Source organism: Tuber melanosporum, assembly GCF_000151645.1.
Source record: "Tuber melanosporum whole genome shotgun sequence assembly, scaffold_24, strain Mel28".
NCBI lineage: Eukaryota > Fungi > Ascomycota > Pezizomycetes > Pezizales > Tuberaceae > Tuber > Tuber melanosporum.
In genome coordinates this window covers 605,535-629,488 of record NW_003298908.1, presented here as the reverse complement: position 1 = coordinate 629,488, position 23,954 = coordinate 605,535, and the positions used below count along the sequence as shown (strand labels likewise).

General features: G+C 46.4%; 5 protein-coding genes; 3 read left to right on the top strand and 2 right to left on the bottom strand.

Annotated features, from left to right (window-relative positions):
• Positions 1-217: 217 nt before the first annotated feature.
• Positions 218-2,018, bottom strand: GSTUM_00006114001 (uncharacterized protein). XM_002838257.2 has 4 exons: positions 1,664-2,018; positions 1,232-1,528; positions 1,030-1,132; positions 218-934 (listed from the first exon to the last, which is right to left on the bottom strand). The coding sequence occupies exons 2-4, from the start codon at positions 1,345-1,347 to the stop codon at positions 395-397; spliced, it is 759 nt and encodes a 252-aa protein (XP_002838303.1). The 5' UTR covers positions 1,348-1,528; positions 1,664-2,018; the 3' UTR covers positions 218-394.
• Positions 2,019-3,225: 1,207 nt separating this feature from the next.
• On the top strand, positions 3,226-6,894 carry GSTUM_00006113001 (uncharacterized protein). XM_002838256.2 has 9 exons: positions 3,226-3,619; positions 3,746-3,773; positions 3,851-3,914; positions 4,189-4,315; positions 4,364-4,422; positions 4,476-4,679; positions 4,728-5,022; positions 5,083-5,189; positions 5,240-6,894. Exons 1-9 carry the CDS (start codon positions 3,389-3,391, stop codon positions 6,471-6,473), a joined length of 2,349 nt encoding a protein of 782 aa, XP_002838302.1. The 5' UTR covers positions 3,226-3,388; the 3' UTR covers positions 6,474-6,894.
• Positions 6,895-9,321: 2,427 nt separating this feature from the next.
• Positions 9,322-10,508, bottom strand: GSTUM_00006112001 (uncharacterized protein). XM_002838255.2 has 2 exons: positions 10,025-10,508; positions 9,322-9,920 (listed from the first exon to the last, which is right to left on the bottom strand). The coding sequence occupies exons 1-2, from the start codon at positions 10,454-10,456 to the stop codon at positions 9,390-9,392; spliced, it is 963 nt and encodes a 320-aa protein (XP_002838301.1). The 5' UTR covers positions 10,457-10,508; the 3' UTR covers positions 9,322-9,389.
• A 269-nt stretch (positions 10,509-10,777) lies between these two features.
• On the top strand, positions 10,778-12,544 carry GSTUM_00006111001 (uncharacterized protein; the record flags this gene model as incomplete). XM_002838254.2 has 4 exons in its annotated part: positions 10,778-10,840; positions 10,948-11,145; positions 11,195-11,358; positions 11,406-12,544. The coding sequence occupies 4 exons, from the start codon at positions 10,778-10,780 to the stop codon at positions 12,430-12,432; spliced, it is 1,452 nt and encodes a 483-aa protein (XP_002838300.1). The 3' UTR covers positions 12,433-12,544.
• Positions 12,545-14,497: 1,953 nt separating this feature from the next.
• Positions 14,498-16,086, top strand: GSTUM_00006110001 (uncharacterized protein). XM_002838253.2 has 4 exons: positions 14,498-14,643; positions 14,730-15,758; positions 15,812-15,912; positions 15,970-16,086. The coding sequence occupies exons 1-4, from the start codon at positions 14,579-14,581 to the stop codon at positions 16,023-16,025; spliced, it is 1,251 nt and encodes a 416-aa protein (XP_002838299.1). The 5' UTR covers positions 14,498-14,578; the 3' UTR covers positions 16,026-16,086.
• The last annotated feature ends 7,868 nt before the right edge of the window (positions 16,087-23,954 follow it).

Below are 23,954 nucleotides of genomic sequence, written 5' to 3'. Positions count from 1 at the left end.
ATGGAGTTATAGTGGAATTTGGGGGGGTTTTTGTGGAAAGCTGCGCCGGGTCTAAATACCGGTAGCCTATTTGCGGACAGTAACTTTTGAAATCACCCGGTTGAAGACTGCCAAGACTTTACAATGCATCAGGCGTTTCAAGAACTTTGTGGACACGGGTGCACCTGTAGCCTATATATCTACGAGTACAGTAGGTGCTGGCTTTAAGTTACAATATAAGTAATTTTTATTTTATTTTCCTGTTTTTAAACAAATAGGTAGAAAACAGAAGAAACAGAATGGGTACAATAAACTAATTTCAGATGTCCACTGTATAAAGTCAACCGAAACACCCCCGGTTCTTACCCCTCCAGCAGCTATCTTTCGTAGATAGGAGCGCACGATAACAGCAAAGTCACACCCATCCTCCATCTCGATCCCATCCGTCTCCCATACTCTCATCACCCCCCTCTCTGTCCTGGTCCCACCGTCCTGGGATCCACCTGCCCCCACCACTAAAGTACTCCCACACGGCCCTGACCCATTCTGTGCGTTTCACCGGGTCGTTCAAGTCGATCTTGTCGAGCACCTTGGGATCAAACAATTGCACAAAGCCCCCCCCTCCTCCCCCACCCGGTATCTTCCCTTGCGGAGGTGTGGGTAAATGCGTGGTCATGGTCTTGGACGTCTCCATCGGAAGTAAGGGTAGTGGCAGTGGCGGACTGGAGGGCTGACTCGGGGATGAGGACGAGTTGGTATTGGTAGCGGTGTTGGTGGTAGTCGTGTTGCTACGGATGGTGTTGGTGGAGGCGGTGGGTAAGGATGGTGACGGGGAGATTGTTTTTTGCTTTTTGATGCTAGGCTGTGGGGAGGAGGAGGGTGCGGTGTCATCGTCAGATATATCGTCGTAGTTCCATTCGCGGAGTTTGGCGTTTATCGCAGATATGTACTCTGCCTTTGTTGTTTTTCACACATGTCAGCGTTAGCACGATGGCGGTGATGGCGATAGTGAGGAAGATGTAGGGTGGGGGTTGCAGGAGAGGGGAGTACTCTGTTTCTGGCCTCACTGAAACATTTATGCTCAAAGGAGATTGCGATTATATCGAGATTTGGCTGATTACCGCCTATGACGAAGTTTTGGACGGCTTTTAGACTATTGCTCCGTTCATTGTTATTATCCTTCAATGCTGTGTCATTGGTAAAAGGGGTAAGAGTGGTTGGCTGGCCATAAGGAAGGGGGGGCGGTAGTTACAGTTTATGCTGGTACTTTTCCTGATCGCCTTTTGCAATGTTACCCTTATCGTGGGGACGCTGTAATCGCCATGATTTCGGACGAGTCGTCGGTAGTGATCGACCGGCTGATGGCATCTGATTTGTTTTGGTGAATCATTTCTTGATTGGCCGGGTGCTCCTTTTTTTGTATGTATATATATGTATATATAGATATATATATGGAATATTTCTTTTTCGGGAGGAAACTCTCGAAAGGAGCGGAGAGATAGCTAGGGAAAGGAGAAGAAAAAAAAAAAGAAAGAAAAAAAATAATACTCTGTTTGAGATTTAGTGTGTTAGCTGTGTTGTTTTGCAAGTAAGCAAGCAATTTGATAGCTAAGGTAAGGTCAAGGTAGGCAGAGTAGGTAGTATGGATAAGGTAGTTATGGAAGGAAGGAAGGTTCCGGCGTACCACTGAAGCGGGTATTCTTATCTTTGATAACGAAATGCTGTGCTTGCAGCTGCGTTGGTGGGGCTGGCTGGCTGGCCTTCTTATTCTGTCTGGCTTACCGGTATCTGGGAACTCGATAGGGGATTTCCTCAATGATTTTACCGCTTTTTTATTTTTTTTTCCGCGTCGTGGTAAGTTTGTGCTGACTGGAGTGATATAAGGATGCCGGGCTATTGGAGTGATAGGGTGAAGTCTCGTGTTGTGGATCCCGATGTGCGAGGTGGGACGGTTTAATGTCGTAGATATTTTCTCTCTTTCCTCTCCTATTCCTTTCCTCTTCCCTCTTTCGTCCGTTTCGTCCGCTTGTTTGTAGAGGAATTGGGGGAGGGGGGGGGGAAGACAATCGCCGAACTCGAGTGTGTTCCTCTTATCAGGGTGGTGTAAGCGTGTAAGTATGCGGGGAAAAGGGGGCGAAGGTTTCCCTCTCTCTCCCTCAAGGTGATTAGGGGGGAACACATTAACTGAAAAAAGCTTTATTACACTAATCTAAGGGGAAAAAGAAAATAATTATCGGAAAAACAACTTTTTTTTTTTTCTTCGAGGGATCTTCTTTTCGAAAATTTCTGTGGAGAACAAAGAAGCGATTGATTGAAGTTGATTGAGAAAGGTTGAATTCTTAACTTCACACTATTCATATAAAAGAGAAACCAATAATCTACGGGTTGGGCCTTTGATCACGGAGTAAGCGGTGCAACGCAGCAGACTATGGGTGCCGGTGAAGTTGATGATGGGTGGTGGTGATGATGATGTAGGATGGGTAGACTAATAGGTGGGGGCTTCTGGGTGGTGTACCGCCCGCAAGGTGGGCTGCCAAATCTCTGATACGAGCTGCGAGTAGGATGCTCGAGCACACCACCATACAGATGCCAGGAGAGAGTCGATAATTCCACAATCTTTTTCATTTCTCCCCCGCATTTCTGAGATCCGCCACACATCTAGCTTATCCCATTATCTTCAGCCTCAAATCAAAAACAGAAACGATACATGCGGTAGCCATCCTATCGAAATATTTCGATAACCGCCCTTGAAAGGGGAAAAAAAAGATCCCAATGTGAACATCTTCTTCACCTGTTCATCTTTTCCACTTCGTTTGCTCACACACAACACATCCATTCATCCCCCTATTCATCCTCCTCTATCTACTCGAGTACAGTATCATCCTCTCCTTTTTTGCCCTTCTATCTCCTCTCCCCATCCCCCCGCCCACATCCTAATTAACGAACGGCCCCCCCTCCCCCCCACAAGGGTTCAGAGCCTCGAGATCAGGGTTGACGTTAAAATCTGAAAGAAAAAAAAAAAGAGAGAGAGAGAGAGATCAAAGGAAGAAAAGGAAAAAAGAGTAAGAAACGCATGATGTCGTCGCCGTTTTTTATTGCTGGAGGAAAGAACTCTTTCGTGTTGGGGCTCGTATGTAGAGCGTTCGTTCTACCTGTACCTGTGCTATACCCAAAGGCAGCAAGCCGTGGAAGCGCCTTCAATGTTAAAGAAGCTATTGACCCCCCCCTTAGCAACGATGACACGCAACCGAACTAAACAACCCAAACCAAATAAACTCCACACCCAAATCCAAACCCAAATTCAAAAAAAAGTAACCCTCTTTTTTCCCTCTTTCGCTTTCTTCCCCCTATCTTATACCCTCATAACCACAACTTCCAGACAGACCAGACTACCTCCTCTCAGCCATTCATGGCGAGGAAGAATAATAATCGGAAGAGCCCAACGGTAGCTTCGGGGTCGAGGGGTTCTGGAACCGGTGCCGTTTCCCAGGCGTTGCGGCTGAGGCGCTGGATAGATATTCAACTTAAGGATGTGCTCGAGGAGAGGGCGAGGGGAAACTGGACAGAGGAAGATGAACGTGAATGGCGGAGGACGAAGCCCTATGAGTGCGAAACGTGCAATGAGAGGTCGTCCACGAGAGTGAGTCAGAACTCCAATTCTCGGGGAAACCGCCTGGCTTACCCGAACCCAAGAAAAAACATCAATCCCCTTTTTTCCTCTGATATTTCTCATGGATACGATAGCTGATTAGGTCTTGATCTACAGTATAATAACAACAGACATAAACTTAATAGTGAGCTACCTTGTCTTTCCCGCTGCGTGAAGGGTAGATGAAGGGTCACTAACGATGATAATGGCGTTTGCTTGTAGAGCACTCTACGAAGAAAGTCCTGAACTGTACGTTTCCGGGATGTAAATTGGTGTTCACGAGACCGTATGGCTTCCCGAATTCTTGCGATTTCGCACTCCGGCGATCTGGACCATTGCTGCCTATGCGCTCTCGGATACTCCCGTGCCACTCGTTCGTTTACTGGGACCCGGGCATAGGGTTACCTACCGGAAAAGGGATTTGTGCTCTCGAAAATGAGGCTAGATCCCTGCAGTAAACGAACAGTTGCACCGGAAACCTCCGAATGCGCGTAAGCTTGCTATGGGCGCCATATCACCTGGGGGTTATCGCGGTAATACTAGATGCTGATAGTGATCAGTGATAACCTCGCCAAACACCAGAAGAAGCATCATTCTGCGAGTCAGAATGACCCAGAGGACGAGCCACGCGATGATGTGGAGAAGTTGACGTCTCAATTCTGGAGGCGCTTCCCCATTGCAGACGATGTATTCCTCCTTCTCTCCCGTTCTGCTCGCACCGCTAATATGTTTTAGTTGCCTAAAAAGCCAGTGGATGGGCTCAGGATTTACTATACTCCTGGGAAACTCCCTTTGTAGTACCGCACAACATCCTCGAGCTTATTCAGTGCTGTGCTGATTTTTGCAGCTTACCTCCGGAGGTCATTTCCCATTATGCGGATTACTACTTTGCCCCCACGGCCTTTCATCCGTTTCTCCCATTGCTGCATAAGCCCACCTTTCAACCCACAACCGTTTTGGCGAGCTTCCTCAGAAGTGTATGCGCGCTTGGTGGGCGTTACGATCCGACGAATCAGACGCTTCGGGAGCAGCTGTGGGAGGCAGGGCTTCGGTATGCACTCCTACATGATACCTCCGTAACATGCTGATTGGTGTGAAGTGTGATGGAAAGGTGGATTGAAAGGGGACCTGATGATGGAGGTGATCTGGAGCCTCCCGCTAGCATGAGCCCTCCTCCATTGGTGAAAACCGAAAGTCCTCAGGCAATGGTGCATCCCCATCCTCCTTCATCCAGTGCTGGAGATGGAGATAGACAATCTGTGAAGTATGCCGATCGGAGTCAGCGGGAGGGTACGCTCTGCGTGCTACAGGGTCTGCTATTATTTGCCTTTTATGGGCTGTTCTCGGAGGAGAAAGAGAAGCATAAGAAGGGTAGGGTTCTGCTTGCTAGAGCTGTCGAGGTATGCGATCATTGCGTATCACTCGATAAATTGCGAAGCTGACTGGATTGGTAGATTGCGAGGGACTATGGGTACTTTAGTCCTGCCCCTGGGCACATCCCCCAGGAACTTCCGCCCGATCAACAATGGAAGATATTCGTTGAGAGAGAGTCCAGGAAGAGGTATGGCAATTTACCGGGGGGCTTTCGAGTGTTGGCACTGACGTTTTTAGGGTGGCATTCACAATTTACCTTGTGGATTGCTATGTGTCTTTTACATTTGAAACCCCTCGGCTGCTCCGCCACACTGAGCTTAGGAATCTCCCCCTGCCCTGCGACGCTCAATTGTTTGAAGCCCCGACTGCCCAAGCATGGAACCACAAGTATTACACTATGCGCATCCACGGTTCTCGGATGGTCCCCCCTCCCCTATTCCTCAAGACCCTCCGCATTCTGCTCAATGGTAATGGCCACCACGAACTCCTGGATGCTGGCGGCCTTGGGAGCAATTTTTCTGCATTGATTCTCGCGACAGCGATCCAGATGGAAATCCTAGACTTGACTCGCAAGGTTGCTGATGACATAGACGCCCAATACGAGACTGGGATATTGGCCCTGGAAGAAGGTGCCGCGTGGGAGGGTGTCGACGTCTTTGCCCCGGAGAGCCAGGAGGGTCTCGAGAAGTTACGAATGGGCTTGACAACCCTGGGTCTAATATCCGGCATCGGCAATCTCTTCACTCCATACGCCGAGCACCTCACCGTTTTCCCTCCAGTAACTACCTATGCCTCTACCAGCCCCACTCTTTTGGCCTCTGCTCTCCAAGGTTGTGAGAAGGCATTCTATATCCTCATGCACCTTGCCCTCGTCCAACTCGTGATCCCAGACCGCATGGTCCTTCACAAAAAGGACGTCCCAATGGATCTCTACACGGCCCTCGCGTCCACGGTCCACGGCGCAAAGGCCCGCGTAGCAGCGAACAACCCTGCAACCCTCCAGCACTTCATGCACGTCCTCGACCAATCCAATGTCCTTTCACACCTTCTCTCCCTCCTCCGCGTTCTCCTTGCCCCGCAATCGGCTTATGATGAGAACGCCCGCAACACCGAATTCCCCATCGTTACAGTCCTAATATTTAAAGCGTTGATGGTGGTCTGGGAGATCATCGTCCGCGTGGAGAACCCACCCTCTCCGCAGGAGGAAATGTACCTCTGGCACGCGTACGGTCTTGACGGTAGCCCGAATCAGGTCTTCACGCAAGACATGGTTGTCAAGCCTGTTGACGCTTTCAGGTATGAATTGCTGGGATTGCTGGTCCAGTGGGAGGTTAGGAATGAGGAAACGGAGGGATTAGAGAGCCTTGAGTGGAGGTACTTGAGATGGATGAAGGCGGTTTTCACCGAGATGGAACAGTGGGGTGTTGGCGAGGGTGTAGTGCAAGCGCTAGATTATGGACTCTTTGGGTAGGTATCAACCTCTAGATTCGGTCATCCTTGTTACTTTTTCCCCTTTATCTTTGATTTATGGCCTTGACTGGTTATCTGTTTATCCTACGTTTGTCTTTGGTGTCTGGTGCGATGAGTGTAATGCGAACGGGAGAAGGGAGTCTAATGATTGATGGGAACTCTTTCTCTCTCCTTTTTCTTCAGGATAGTTGGGTGGAGGGAGAAGGAAAGTCTGGAACTTTTCTTTATTTTGTCCTAAACTTTTTCCAACTGGTATGCTTATCTCATTTTTCTTATTCACCCAAGTTGGGATTTACTGCTTTTCTCGTTATTGTTTTTGTTTTTATTATTATTGCATGGAAACTAGATTAGTGGTCTCCAGAGGGGCGGAGTATATGAGCATTTCTGTGGGTTAGAATTAATTACATATGCACTTTTCGATATATTTTGGTTATGGCAGTGGTTTGGGGTGGATGGGCAGGTGCATGGTGGTTTCATCAGTTTTTGATTTGTGATACTCGGAAGGCCACGGCACACAAGTGCTGTTATTTTACAAGCACTGTAGATTTGTGCTTTGGGGAACCACGGACGAGGGCACATGCATCGCCTGTACTCCATTCTACTCGGGTAGTCCATGATTTACTACTGCACCTTGGTTCGGCGACATGCCGTGCTGGTAAAGTGCTGGTATGGTTCCGGTCAGTAAAAATCAATCCTTTGTGGATTGAGGATTGCTGATTAATTTACAAGATATCTCTCACTTTTGTATTTCCCTTTATTTTCCCATTTATAAATCATGAATCCTTTAAAAATTACTAAAATCTTCTTTCTTTTTTATGATATAATGAATAATATAAGGAAGATATACAAAGTTCTAGATTCATTTAACTTATAAAATTTAATGAAATAAACCCTTCTGCATGACTAGTATTCCATGATATCAGCAGAAAGTTCTGTATCTTTATATATAATATTCCCCCCATTATAATGCATTTTAATAGGTTTTCTTAAAATGTAGATAGAATTATTCTTATAATATAATATGTGTTAGAACTATATCTTTGACTACAAATAACTCAAAGGCCTTGCATACCCTATTAGAAAATTGCCTTAAACCCTATATACTCATCAACAATCACACATATGCACATTTTACCATTACTTTTAAATGTGTATTGGATTCAGTACTAGGCAAAAAGTTCCTAGTTTCAAAATGATCTACAGGGTTCAATTATTCCTTGATTTCTTTATGGCTCTGTAAATGTCTTTAGATTCACTAAACAAATATACAACTTAAAAAATCATCATACAATAGTTGTGGTTGGTAATAACATTTTTCATGGGGTATTCATCTTGGAAAAAGAGAGGGTTGATTTTTACTGTCCGGAACCATAGTCTAGGTATCCTGCCTTTACACTCCTCTCCATGCATTGTACTTTATCATGCTTACCGGCGCAACACATGCACCCATACGCCTCTGCCCCAATCCACTATTGTGCAACGCCCACCCAAGCACCGGAGACGAAACCGAACTTACATACTCGAGTACGGTACCCACTTCTTCTCTCGTGCCCCGCACGAGACCGGCAAACCATCAGCACGCACACACAAACGGGCACTCGTACCCACCGGTCAACCAACCAACCAATCCCGACTCAATCATAAACGAATAATCACTCTGAGGGTCCGGCCGTTGGCTCGGCCGACCCCCCGATTAGGCAGATAATCATCGATCACGAGTGACTGGTGGGGATCTTGGGCCCGAGTGAGTGTTAATGACGGCTCAAGGAAGAAAAGGGGGGGGAGGTATAGACGGCTGCTGGCTTTTGAGATACTGTACCATACCCCGGCATCCTCGGTTTGGCTTGGTTTGGAGTGCTTTTTTTGTTCCGGCCGCAGTTCGCCCTCGCTTCTTAGGAGATTGAATAGCTCGGAACGAGAGGGTTCTTTAGTTTTGTAGTTAGGGATTGCGCCGAGGTATCATATCATATCGTACGAGAAGTTATATCCGCGAATAGTGGAGAGCATTATACACTGCTGGACCAATCACAAGGCATTATAATATCGTAGAACTCTTGTAAAACATGATAGCAATCTTGTGCCTAGTGGAATGAGGGGCCCTGTTACAAGATATAGACAATAGCCCTTTCAAATGTTTTCTCATAACTATGTACAAGGTATAGCTTTATCAGTTATGAAATATCATTTTAAACTAAATACATTATACCAGATGTCGAACCCATGCTATCAGATGTTCTGTTATTGAAAATCTGATTGCACATATAGTCTGTCTCATAGTATGGTAACCGCTAATCTTCCTTTTCTGCTTGCAGATTTCTTTATTAACATAATATACCACTTCTTGTAAACTTTCTATCATCACATTAAATGACAATAATATTATAGCAGGTTGTGAGCAGATGTCATCACGTGAAATGAGGGAAAAAATATGACAGCACCTGTATTTGGTCCAGTAGTGCAGTGTAAACTCTGTTGAATATGATAGTGCGGTGGTGGTGGTGAGCGGATTTACTGTCCGGGTTATATCTCGAGTTTTGGATTACTACACTCGGTATAATACGAGTAGTCTTCTTTTGTTCCGGTGCGGGCAATAGATATATCCGTCACGTGCCATATCTGGACATACATACCCCAACAGGAAAGTTCAAAGTTTTCTTCTTAGGCCCCACGTGACGGATAGATCCATTGGTTGCACTTGCAGAATCGTTTTTGCAACTGCAATGGATAGTGACCTTCCCTCCCTATCGAAACAAGGCAAAGCGTGACGGTATTAAGCCGAATGTTAAGAGCGCCATATATCGTACAAACCAAATACCGGAAATCCCCCGAGCCAATATCCGTAGTCCAATAAAATTACAAAAAAATCCCATTACCAAACATACACACGCGCAGGCACACACAGCCATAACCGGAGCCTCTACGGCCCTAACCCCTTGCCTTTCTTCTTCACCTGCCCCTGCACTACCCCTTGCTGCTGCTGCTGCTGCTGCTGCTGCACACCGGCCTTCTTCGCGGCTGCCGCTACCGCTGCAGCTTGCTTCTTCGCCGCGACATCTGCTTGCGAATTCGGCGTACTACTCCTTTGCGAGCTTGGCTGTGACTGCAAGAAGCTAGCTGGGTCGCCCAGCAGTGGGGCATGGTCATCCATGTACTCGTTGTGGTGCTTTATCGATAGGTCCAGCGCCCGGGCGAGTAGGCGGGGGTCATTGACATAGGAGGATGAAGTAGTTGGTGGTGGTGGGGGAGGAGTTGAAGTGGCCATGGAGGATTGTGTGGAGGGAGGAGGTTGGGACGCTGATACAGATTGTTGGGATGATGTAGCAACGCCGGTAGTGATGGTTTGTGAAGCTTGGGAGGAGGAGGATGGATTGGTTGAGGTTGTTGGTAGGAAGGAGGAGAGGTTTGTTGCGACGGTGAGGGCGGAGCGGAGGGCGGATATAGTTGTTAACTATTGTATTTCATCCAAGTTAATTGCATTTTCTTCCGAGCGAGATCGAGAGCGAGCAAAGGCAAGGTAAGGTAGGGCCGGGGTGGGGGGGAGCAGAAACCAACCATCCGATTCTGCAGCACCGCTCCAATACTTGGCGCCTGATATATATTCTCCCCAATAATATAATAGGCAGCTAACACCGTGATATCATCTTCCCGTCCATTGTCATCATATCTGGGACTCTTCCTCAGCTGCTTCCGGATAACCCATACACCACTCTCCGCACTCCCCGCAGCAAGCATGTACTCCACTCCCGTCATCGTCGCTAGTCGTCGGTTGAACAGCTCGGGAGTTCGCAGCTCCTCGCGGAATTGCGGGTTGAATTGCATCTGTTGGAAGAGCGTGCCATTATTGCTGGTGTGGTCGAAAAAAGTAGACATACGGAAATAGTCCATTGCTGTGACTTCGGTTATGGGACCCCATTGACGGTACCAGACCTGGTCCCGCCAGAGGGTTTCGTCGATGGGAGTTTTTGGACGGGGGATTGTGGCCATTTTAGTGGAAGGGATGATGGCAGGTGCTATCTGTTATTGGTGCAGAAGATTGAAAAGGTAGGACGGATGGGGTGAACTCTGAAGATGGAGCTTTGTTTGGTGAAGACCAAAGTGAATATCATAGAAATGCCCGGAAGGGGCCATCTTGGCGGATAGAAGCCCTAACCCCAATTTTCAGGCAATGGTTACCCGGACCTTTGAGATCATGGATGCTCACCCCAGCCCCCACTTGTTTTTTTTCAGGGAGAATTTCACGCTTGCATTAAATTTTGCATGTTTGAAGTATTACGGCGTTTTCTTCGTTTTCGGACACAAGCGAAAATGGCGGGACCCCTACCTCCACTCATATCCGTTATTGGCGCCACGGGGACTGGTAAATCGCAGGTACACAATATTGAAACCCTTCCAAAAAAAATATTCCCCACCTCACCAATCCCGAAAGAAAGAGTTGGAAGAAGCTCTGACTAACAAGGGCCGTACTCTACTTACAGCTGGCGGTAGACATTGCCCATGCCTTTAATGGCGAGATCGTCAATAGCGATGCTATGCAAATGTACGCTGGACTCCCCATAATAACCAATAAACCAACAGTAGCGGAAATGCGCGGAATACCGCATCACCTGTTTGGTTTCCTGCGGGTTGATGAAGTTTATCGTGTTGGTCAGTTTGTGAAGGAAGCTGAGAAAAAGGTATGTTTTTTGCGGCTTGTGGGAAACGAGGCTAACGGCTAGTGGATAGATTGAGGAGATTAGGAGTAGAGGAAAGCTGCCAATTGTGGTTGGCGGGACTCATTACTACGTTCAATCTTTGCTGTTTCCGCATTCAATTGGGATAGAGGGAGAGGAGGGGTACCCTTTCCTGCCAGACGCGGGGGATGGTTTGGCTGATAAATATCCAATCTTGTATTTCCACCACAATACGCATTTGTGGGTCAGATCTAATGTCTTAGAGATTCTCCAACACCACAGCTATTTGCAGAGCTCCAGCGCATTGACCCAGCGATAGCGGAGAAATGGCATCCCAATGATCGTCGGAAGATCCGGCGTTCACTGCAGATATACTATTCCACGGACGGGAAGCAAACTGCAAGTGAAGTCTACGCTTCTCAGCGAGCAGGAAAAGAAGCGAATCGGTATAGGAGTCTAGTTTTCTGGGTACACGCCGAAGCTGAAGCGCTGAAGCAGCGACTAGACACCCGAGTGGACAAAATGATTGACAGTGGGATGTGGGCTGAGATAGAGGAGATGAAGAAGACATATGACTCAATGGAAGTGGACATGACCAAGGGTATCTGGCAAAGCATTGGGTTCAAAGAACTCCTACCATACCTACAACTCTACGACTCCCACCACCAAGATTCAGAAGAGGGCAAGGAGAAACTTCAGACACAGCTAGCACAAGCCCGCACTCGCTGCATCGAAGCCATGAAAACCGCAACCCGCCAATACGCTCGCACCCAAACCCGCTGGATCCGCATAAAACTGCTCAATACCCTCCGCCCGCCGTCACATATTTACCTCCTAAACTCCACTAGCCCTTCAACCATCACCGAAACCGTAACCGACCCTGCCCTAGCCCTCGCTAAGAAATTCCTTGCCGGCGAGAACCCTAGTCTGCCAGACCCACGCAGCCTCTCGGCTCTAGCAGAGGAAAATCTTAAGCCTAAGCGCGAAGACTTCTCCTCGAGGCCGGATTTATGGGTCAAGAAGACATGCGAGGTGTGTGGGGTCACTTGCATTAACGGGGATATGTGGGGGTTGCATGTTAAGAGTTCACGGCATAAGAGGCTTGTGAAGAAGGCGGCAATGAAGGAGGAGATTGAGGGATATATTCGTGCAAAGAAGGAGGAGAGAGATAGAAAGAGGGTGGAGTTGGTGAGGGTTTTGGAGAGGAGGGTTGAGGATTTAGCAGGGTTGGAGATATTTGATGAGGGGGAGGCGGAGGGGAGAAAAACGGGGGAGGGGGTGGAGGGATAGGAGATATCTAAGACCCTTTTAATAAAAAATCTGTGCATAGCGGATTTAGTGCCTTTAGAAGGGGCAGGCGCTCAATTGTAAGTAGTACATAGAACCTCAGATACCTGGTCCATGTGCTATTCCAGTTGCCTCCTTGATAAAGTCTGGTGTTTTTTTTTTTTTTTGACTTTTAGAGGAGCTTGATGATACATGTTTCGCTGTGTTTTTCGCCCCCTTTCTAGAAGGAAATTTTTGACTGTAATATCATACCTAACGCACGATCCAATTATTTGAGCTTCTAGTGTATGAAGTCATCATATATAATCACTCGGGGTCCTATGCCCTGAACTTTTCATTGCTCAACACACCACTCGTGATGTCTAGTTTGAAGGTTGGGCGCATTGCCCTGAACAAGGTTATCATAGGTCGTGAATACTGTGTTATTCTTGTACTCCACGACTATATGATTATCAATGCACGGGTATAGTACTTGACGGCCATTGGTAGTATGTTTGTGATAAGCAGCCCCCTCCAAATCCCGTCTTGCTCACTACTAACTCTACCTTTTTTTTGTCAATAACATCCCACCTTACCCGCCACTGTCCAACCCGAGGGGGTTCTGTCGTTGAGTATCTGACCAGCGCTCATAATTCCCCTTCTCTTGAGGATGTATCTGCTCCGGTGATGGGTTCGTTTTTTGATGTTATAATATTATGATTTACCCTCATGACATTGATTGTGTGGAATACCTAGCTAGTGTGGCGGTCAGGATGTCAAGAACCAAATCACCCCTATGCAGGTAGGAGGAGCTCAGGGGTTCAAATGCTTTATGGGAACTGGGTGACTGAAGATCTTCGTCTTCCTTGGGAAGGCTGTGGGGCAAACTCTTGTGCGAACACAACTGAACCGGGCCATGAGGGTGGCCATTTACCACCAAACTACATTTTGATGGAGTAATCCCATTGTAGTGTTGTGGTGTACAAGAAAGAAGTTAGGTCTGGTAACCGTAGGGATTGATTTGAGGTGGTATTGAAGTGGGCATGGCCCTGATTTGTGTGTAGACAATGCCTTGCGGCATCTGTCGGGTTTATGTATAACTAGCAGAAAATTTCTCTCCATAGTTGAATAGACAACGAACAACACTTCATCAAGACCAACAGCATTCTTCCATGTGCGCCCGATTGATCAACATCTATCGCATTTCACCATTGATCGCCTTGTAAACTGTCCGTGTTTCCTAACAAGAGGCAGGTGTTAGATTATAGCTACTATTCTACAACACCGATCATCGCCACTCGGGTCCCATATCACCGACCTCGTATAAATTTATTAACCATGTAACGTCAACAATCCAATATTTCTCCCTAACTTCCCTCTAGTTCTATATAAACCTTTGACATCATTCAGCTGCAGTATTATCCTATGGGCTGCCGAAAAATGTGAGATTCGGAAACAGGCGCGCTAATCCTACTTTGGGGGCATTCGAATGTTGTGATTCGTTGAAATTTAAGTGGTTCCTGAGGTGCTGAGTTACTTGAACCTTGAAAAAGCCCAGATTCATAGCCTAAAACAGCTAGCGACTCACTGATCCAGGCCTAAGTTAGTTTAATTCAATACAATTATCCTGATACGCACGATCTTAGTGTATCTGGTCGTGAATTTTACTTCCTCAGACCGCCCAAAGGATACCGGGCATAATACCGGTATGATACTTGTGGTTATTAAATAAATGAACACACAAGCTTTGAATTCCAGCCCTAACCCCCCACCACCTCAACCCTGGTACTCGAGTAACTTAGAGGTCAGGAGGCAGAAATTTATTGCGGGGGCTCGAGAAATACGCCAGCATATCACAAGTAGTATCATAACGCTGAATACCAAAGGTAGGATAGTGTCATATATATCACGGATAATAAAAATCATACCAAACACTTGATACCGGGACTATAAATTATACTATTCTCATCGCATGTGAACTGGGTTCCCTGGATGACATGTGAGCCCGCAACCTCGGCTGTTGCCACCAAGGTTAAAACAGATTCGATATGACCCCGAACCGACTCTACTCGTACTTCCACCCGGGACTCTCAAACCCGCGTCTTTGATCTCTCCATAAACCGCAACTCATTCCAATTCAATAAATCCTAAACTCGTCCTACCTGCAGTTATGGCGTCCGAAAGACTCAACTCCATCCTCAACCACTTCAAGATGCCCTCTGGTTTGGCTGCTGTGTAAGTTTCCTCCTTCGGATTTCGCTCCGCCAGCATGTGAGCAGGGACTGGAGAAGAGAAGCTTAAGCTAATGGTGATCATGACAGTACTTCAAGAAACCCAGACGATATCGTGGTAACCTTTGCCGCGAGGACGCCTTTAACAAAGGCGTTCAAGGGCGGGTTGAAGGACACCCCAGTAGATTACCTCCTAATGCAACTCTTCCAACACGTCCGCGAGAAATCAAGGATCGACCCCAAGTTAGTGGAAGATATTTCCGTCGGGAATGTCAACGAACCGCACATAGCATACAAAGCCCGCGCAGCGGTACTCGCAGCCGGATTCCCGAATTCCACCGCCGTGTCCTCGGTGAACCGCTTCTGTTCTAGCGGTATGATGGCTATCCAAGGAATAGCGAACCAAATCAGCAGCGGCTCTATCGAGATTGGTTTGGCAGCAGGTGTAGAAAGCATGTCTCGGACACCCGATCTGGCGCCCGAGTTGGCGCCGGAGATTCTATCAGCAAGCCAAGAGGCGGGTGACTGTTTACAGCCTATGGGCCAGACAAGCGAGAACGTGGGCAAAGACTTCAACGTGCCCCGAGAAGCGCAAGACCAATTCGCGGCGAAGAGCTACCAGAAGGCAGAACACGCGCAGAAGTCCGGATGGTTCGATGAGGAGATCGTCCCAATCACTACCAAAGTCAAGGATCCCAAGAGCGGCGAGGTTAAGCAGGTTACTGTTACCGCCGATGATGGTATCCGCTACGGAACAACATTTGAATCCCTCTCCAAGATTCGCCCTGCATTCCCTAAGTGGGGCGATAAATCCACCGGTGGAAATTCCTCGCAAGTGACTGATGGTGGTGCAGCGGTGCTCCTCATGAAGCGCAGCACAGCAGAGAAGTTGGGACAGCCCATTCTTGCTAAATTCTGTGGAAGCACTGTTGTTGGACTCGCACCCAGGATCATGGGTATCGGACCAAGTCTTGCTATCCCCAAGCTCCTTGGGAAGTTTGGATTGACGAAAGATGACATTGACATCTTTGAGATCAATGAGGCGTTTGCTAGTATGGCGGTGTATTGTCTGCGGGAGTTGGGCCTGGAGGAGGAGAAAGTTAACCCTCGGGGCGGAGCGTACGTTCACTATCACCCCCCAAAGTGATCTATAGCTTACCAACATTTTGCAGTATTGCCCTCGGTCATCCATTGGGCGCTACAGGTGCCAGGCAGGCCGCTACTGGCCTGGCAGAGATGAGGAGACAGAGGAAGAAGGTTCTTGTTACTAGCAGTAAGCTCACATAATCCCATCTTTTGGGCAATTAAAGGGGGTGCTAATGCGATTTAGTGTGCGTTGGGACCGGTCAGGGAATGGCCGCGTTGTGGGTTAATGAAGTTTTGTAAATTACGGATTGATTTAGGCAAATTATGTGTTTGAAAGCGCTATGAACGCTTACTCTGTTTATACCTCTACTTCTACGTCGCACCACTTTTGGACCATTTAGAGGAAACGCTGTGGCATCGGACTAATAAACTTCAAGGGATTGATGATACAGTACGATAATAATATTATGATATGAATTATACAAGCAAATTCGGTATCATACAACACTCGCGCGGCCAAGAGCGTACCCTACTGCCATAGCCAACGCCACAGCTCAAGTAAATCGCAAGCCTACCCACATTAAATCTCGCCAAATTACTGTCAGAGATTTACCCATCCAACACTCGCCCAATACCACCCCTTGATCGAGACCTCATGTTCGGTCGCGCAAAGATAGAATGAGAAAACAGAGGAAACACTCCTATGTCACGGACCAGCACTTCCGTAGGGAGACTACATCCTCAGAAATAATCCTAATATCACACAGTTACCCCACTTCCTTACACATCTCACCTGGTGGATTGTGAGAACCTAGGGCTATCATAGGTAATCCAACACCCGGCGATTTAATCCCCGAGCTAAGTGTCGGAGGTCACTTACAAGAAGCCGGGAAACTAAAAAGGTGAAGTAATAGGAGAGAAGCATGGAAGAGTATTTAAGAAAGAAAGGAAGGGAGAGTTCCTCTCTTGATTATCTTGTCCATAGATCTGCCTGGGACCGACTGACCTACTTATAACAATCAGTAGCATGTACTAGTATCTCTTAACTATTACTTGCAAGTTATAAATATAGCACATGGAAAGCAAAACCAAGTATGAGAGAACAACTTAATTTCGCAATATATTTGCTTTTGCTATTGATATTTTTATTGTTATCCAATTATCATAAATTACTGCCAGTGAGAAGTAATACAAAAAGAAAAAAGGACAGTTGATATGCAAAAAATAACAATTTTATTATAAAATACAAAAAAATATTCAATGACAAACAATGCTCATCAGATTTTATCTGTTTTCTCAGTATTCACTGTTCCTTGGAGAACAGCTCAGAGTTGGATATTTTCATCACTTGAGTTTAAATTATACAGTAAAGGTTTTATGTGCCATTAATGTTTCAACAAAACCCCTCAAATGCCATGGTACCCTTGGGTGCTACAGGAATATATTATGTAAGTTTTGCTTCTATGTAAATAAAATACAAATTTTAATTGATTAGGTTTCTCAATAGAAATTATGGACTTAGTTTTGGTACTGGTAATGGAGAATTCCAAGAATGTGGGAATGTGTCACAAATATGGCTTGGCGAGGAAAATGTTTTCACGTGACACATGGTTATGAGTCACAGGTATGTTATTGTTTCACACATATGACTCATTCAAGTTATATGATTTGTTATGTATGGGATTTGTGATGCTTTCGCACATGGCTCAAATATGAGTCATGGGAGTGCGCCTGGCAAGTATGCCTTGCGAGTGTGCCTTGCAGGTAGGCCTGGCACATATGATTTATGTTTTGCACATGACCTCGTTATGAGGTCATGGATTTCACGCATATGACTCAGTCGAGTCATATGACTTGTTTATTGCGTTATGATTAGTTTATGAGTTTTGCACATGACCTCGTTATGAGGTCATGGGTTTTGAGCATGTGACAACCTTGGTCACATGACTAGTTTGTTATGATTTGATTTCACACATGTGACCACTTTGGATCACATGACTATGGGCGGGAAGAACACTATATAAGGAGGCCGATGTGGTCGAGGAGGATAGGTTCTTCACGCTTTGTTCTAAGTACTTTTCCTCATCCTTGCTGTCGCTTCACCCCGAGTATTTCTTTTGCACCTATGGTGGGCCTTGATGCCTTGGATTCTGGGGAACATACCTGAGTTCGCTCAGTAGTTCCCGGGGTTTTTGGTGTTGAGGTTTGTCAGGCATTGCGTGGCGGATTACTTGTTTGCTTCTCATTTCATTGCCTGATGGCTTCTCACAATGCTGTCACTTTGAGCTCTTCATCAGGGTTGCTTATGAGTCCCTTTCGGTAAAATGTCTTCGGCTTCCTGTCTATAGTCTACTCGCAGGTTTCGCGTTCGATTGGGGGGATTGAACCTTGTATTTGAGGGGATCACCCGTGTCGTTCTTTGGGCCAGCTCATGTCTCTTGTTGGGTTTTAACGGAGTCCTTAGTTCTCACGATACAAAATGCCCTTGGGTTAGACTGATGACCTTCCCAAGTATCAACTCGTCATACCGGCCACATCATTCCTCAGGTGGCAGGGTGGTGCCCACCCAGCCCCTCCTCGTTACGTTTTCGTTTCTACTGTCAGAGTCTTATGATATTGTTTATCACTGTTCCCTTGGAGTTTTGTCCTTGCGGCATATACGGTAGTTCAGTCAGGTGTCTCCTTTTTGCTTTGGTGGGGATGGCTTTGACCATGAAAAATGTTACCCACTGGTGTGGTTTTACATTGCTGTCTGGGATGGTGTGGGACGATTGGCTGCCGGACACTCTCGTTGTCTGTACATTTGGGTGGTTCGGTTGTGGTCTGTGGTTAGTGACTTCACCCATTGCAAGTGGGGCCTACCTTCCATTTGTCTACTTCTGTTCATTCGCTCTTCCCCTTTTTTTTGTGTCAGTTGGGGATGCCTCTTGCCCGTCGTTCAGTCTGTGCCTGTTGCCGGACCTGTGGGGCTGGCTTTGGCTGGCTCTGCTTACTCTTTCCTGGCGCAGTTGGACTTCGGTTCGGCTGGGTTGGACGGTGTGGCAGTGCTGTTGCCTTTGGGTGTTGGTGCTGCCTCCTTTGTGGCTCCCGGCTGTGGCTGGTGGGCCCCCCTCAGCTATGCAATGTTGAGGGTTGGGGTACTATTAGTGTAGCCAAGACCAATGGCTACCTGATAGGGCTGGGTATAGGCCATCCTGTGGCTGTGGATGGTTAATCTGTCTGAGGGGCTGGGGAGGGCTGGATGGGCTCTGGGGTGCCTAGTGTGTGAGGCTTAGGGGGGACTGATTGGGGGGAGAGAGGCACCTGCGAGCACCGGTTGGGCCTGTATCAGGTTGGGCGAGGTCTAATTAAGTGTTTCTAGTCTGGCTGGTACTGTTGGGTGAAGCTGCTGAGTGCTGCAAAGCTCCCTGGTGGCCTGGCTGACTGATTGCCACCTGTGTGGATAGTGGGTTATGACCATCTGGTTGGACGTGTTTGGGTCTTGCGTGCTGGGTTTTTGTGGGGTTTGTTTGATTTCTTTGATTGGACTACGGGTTTGGCAGGAGGAGACATGGCACCACGTGTTAGGCGGAGACAACTTGATAGATTTCAAGATTGTCTAGGCCAATCGAGAGTTGTTTTTGTAGACGGAGATGGTCTAGGAAGGCTCAGATTTGGCTTGTTTCGTTTATGACTACTAGGAGAGAAGTAAAGTAGGTAAAGTAGGGTAGAATTGTAAAAACAATATTATATTGTTAAGGTCTCTTCTCCGTTGCTTGATGATGTTTAAAGCTTTGAGAGGCACTTCGATATTTATATTCCGCGTCTGAGTATTCGCAGACTACATCTATTTATCATACAACTATGTACTTCTTTAATCGTAATTCGTGACGTCGAGTTTTCTTCCAAGGTGCGAACACCTGTGGACCCTGAAAATCATCACACCCTCTTCGGTAATTACGATATTTCTTCTTAGGAAGTGTGCTACCCCCAATAGTAATATCCCGATTAGCAGAGTCTTTAGACTTATGGCCTAGTTCTTAAGTCAAACTGAGTTGGCTCCAATTGTCTTTGCCATTGATAAAATGATCAGTTTTATTCACGGCTATATCTGCAAAGGTGGTCGTTATTACAACCATTGTAGGTCGTCTGACTCCGATCCTTTGTAACTCCATATCCAACCAATAGATTTTCTCTGGAAGACTTTCTATTAACTCGCAGGAATCTATTCCACCAGATTGTTAATTAATCCCTCAGTGGGCAACCCTTGGTTGCCCTCTGGGTAGTAGGTTTCAGTAACCATTGTAGTATTGAGAATCACTCCATGGCTACAACGTGTTCCGAAACCCAGTTGCAACACTCTGTGAAGTTCGTTAGCTTCTTTGGTAGTGTTTTTTTTGGAGTTCTAGACTCTTCTGGTGGGTGTAAATGTATTGGTCTCTAATAGAGATATTTTACCATTTGGTATCATCTCTTTGTGCAAAATCGTCTCATTACTTACGGCCCATGCCAAAGATGTCATGTACCTGAAGCCGAGTAACTCTCTGAGTAGTTGATGGAATTACTCCGTTCCACTTCTCAGGCCTAGCCCATGGTCCCCTCTCATATACCCTGCGAACAGGATCCGGTCGGACAGACGGCGATGACGTATATAGTGTTATTCTAACACCTTCAATTCTGTGGTAATATAGTCACAGGATGCAACTGAAATTAATATATATGATGATGCGCGGGCCCTGTAAGGGAGCCGGAGGGGGGTGTTGGAGACCAGAGATTCCGATTCCCAGTGGGGTTACCCTACTTAGGGTGGTTCCTAGGTATCGGGTTCTGGTATTCCTAACACAACGGGTGGGAGATAGGCCCCACTGACCTTGTTGGTCTGTCACTACCTCTATGTCTTTCCTATGTTTGTGTTGTTTTGTTTGGGGGACAGGCAGTGGGTATAGGTCCTCCTCACCGGTATGCTCTTCAGAGGCAACTGGCAAAGTGGGTTTATAGGATTGACGGCCTGGCATGCGGGTGCGAGAGGTGGACATGTGGGTCACCTCCTTCCTGCCATTGTGCCGCCTGTAGGTTTAGTTTGTATTTTGTTGGTTTTCTATTGTGGTGGAGGTTTTACAGGACGGTATTTAGACTGGTTGGTAGTGTTTTATGTTTGTTGGATGAGGAACCTGGTCAGGTTGGTCTTTTGGTCAGCTTAGGCTACGCTTAGTGCTGGTTAGCTTTATACCAGAGGAGATACAGACTTGGACTGGGGTGAGCACTGGGTTGTTTGATGGTCTTGTAATTAGTTTCCATGCGGGCATGACTTGGGGATGGTATATGCAGCACCGTAGACTTAGTTGGCTTAGGATTAGTGGTATACCGGTTAGCGGTATTCCTGTGTCGGTGGGGGCTGGTTGGATGCCAGTGTTGGTGGTACAAGTTTAAATAAAGTTGGATTGAATTCTAAGTACTTTTCCTACTTATTATTTTAACGAATATAAAACACCTTTATGATCTTTATTTTTATTGCAACGTTATTGTTACGCCAAGGAAAGTTCTTTACGAAGAAGAGTGAGAGAAAGATTACGATAGGCATTCCTGATAGAAGATAGAGGTCTTGTACTGTCGGTAACGTAGGCTAAGGCCTAGCGCTATTGTGAGACAAAGAATAGGAGAAGAAGAAAAAGAGAAGTATCGTTCCCCATCGCCAAGACCTAACCATCCAAGGAGGAATTGTTACATTACAAAGGGTCACCTAGTACGACGCCAAACGATATAAGACGGCATCCTTCAACCCAGATAGGGAAGGAGATATCGACATCGATGATCAAAACCTTAACCTAGGGGGATTCAGAGACGCCCTATATTACATTTTAGCAGAGCCCTCAAGGGCAGCAAGCCCAGCAACTCCAGAAAAAGAATCACCAGTTGACAGCTCTCCCACAGGAACTCCACGACCCGGGAGAATGTCAGGATTAGTAGTACCTGGGCTACCAGCTCCCGCTGCTCCCACACCAGGCACTAGCATACTTGAAATGACTGAGAATCAGTTTCAGGCATTTCTAGCAGCAACACGAAACACAAAACAAGGAAACATCCAATGACTGAAAGTAAAAAAACCTGACGCATACAAAGGAGCCGAAGACAAGCTACGAATATTCTTGGCACAATGCGAAGGGTATTTTGCCGTTAAGGGATATGGAGAACACCACGATGAGATTAAGATTCCATATATGGAATCTCTACTAAAAGGACTCGTAGGGCAATGGATCATGCCCTTCCAAGATGGAAGGAAACAGAGGGAATGAATTACGTACGAAGAGTTTAAGGCAATACTCTTCGAGCAATTCGGGGATCCCAACACTAAAGAGACAGTAAGACGAAAGCTGGAAAAACTCCAACAAGGAAAACAAACCTTTTCAGCATACTGGAACAAATGTTGACTATTGGAATACAAGGCTGGGTTTGATGATACTACTCTCTACATCATCCTCCTAAGAAACTGCAGTGAGAGACTCCGAGAGGCATGGGGAATCTCTGACTTATGCTTCATAACAGCAGAATGATTTGCAAGATGGGCGATTGATAAGGAAAGCAAGCTAAATATGGTTCGAAGTAACTCGGAAAACACTATAGTACACAGGGTGGTCCAATCATCCAGGAATGTGGATGGAACCTTCAAACCGCAAGCAATTCGAGGAGAAAGTCGAGCATTACCACCAGGCGAGCCAATGGAGTTGGACAAATCAAGAACAAAACATGCTGTGAACCTGTCTAAGGAAGAATACGCTAGATGAATGAATGCGAAACTCTGCTTACGGTGCAGAAAAGCAGGACATCAGATACGAGAATGCAGAGGCCGACCTGACAGTGGATACCAAGGCACCAAAGCTGCTGGAAATAATCGCTTCCAAAATTAAAAGAGGGGCAACATTCGCGAAATGATTGCTGAAGATTCAGCGGCAGAAAACGACGAGGGTCCCCAGTAAACTGTAGTTTAGGAGACCCAAGATGTGGACCTGGAAAACCCATCAAGTTAGCAAACTACAACACTGTACTACATACGCAAAGAGGAGAAGGAGATGGAGATCATGTGATGATCAAGATGAAGATATACAACAAAGAAGACAAAGAAACAATAATATAGGCAATGCTAGACTCCGGGGCTACCGAAGATTTCATCGACAAGGTAATCTGTGACAAATATGGCCTCCACACCAAAGAAGTAAAGAAAGAGAGACAAGTCTACCTAGCGGATGGAAAGTTAAGCGCAATGGGTCCTATAACCCATACCGTGACAGTACGTATAGACATTGACAGCCATAGGGAAACGGTAACCTTTCAGGTAGCAGATCTCAAGAACTATGAGATAGTCCTCAGGATGTCATGGTTGCGAAAACATAATCCGACAATCGGTTGGAATGAGAATAAGATGACCTTTATAAGCGAGCTATGTGCAACACGATATCTCAACAGTTTGCCTGTGGTCTTGTTAGGTGGAGACAACTTGATAGACTTCAAGATTGTCTAGGCCAATCGAGATTCGTTTTCGTAAACGGAGATTGTCTAGGAAGGCTCGGACTTGACTCGTTTCGTTTATAACTACTAGGAGTGAAGTAAAGTAAGTAAAGTAGGGTAGAATTGTAAAAATAATATTATATTGTTAAGATCTCTTCACCGTTGCTTGATTATGTCTAAAGCTAGAGAGGCACTTCGATATTTATATTTCCCGTCTGAGTGTTCACGGACTACATCTATTTATCATACAACTATGTACTTCTTCAATCGTAATTTGCAACATCGAGTTTTCTTCCATGGTGCGAACACCTGTAGACCCTGAAAACCATCACACCCTCATCGGTAATTACGATATTTCTTCTTAGAAAACATACTGTCCCCAATAGTAATATCCCAATTAGCAGAGTCTTGAGACTTATGGCCTAGTTCTTAAGTCGAACTGAGTTGGCTCCAATTGTCTTCGCCATTGATAAAATGATCAGTCTTATCCACAGCAATATCTGCAAAGGTGGTCATCATTACAACCATCGTAGGTCATTTGACTCCGATCCTTTGTAACTCCATACCCAACTAATAGATTTTCTTTGGATGACTTCCTATTAACTTGCAGGAAGCCACTCCACTAGACTGGTAATTAATTTCTCGGTTGGGAACCTTTGGTTGCTCTCTGGGTAGTAGGTTTCAGTAACCATTGTAGTATTGAGAATCACCCCATGGCAACGACGTGTTCCGAAACCCAGTGGCAAC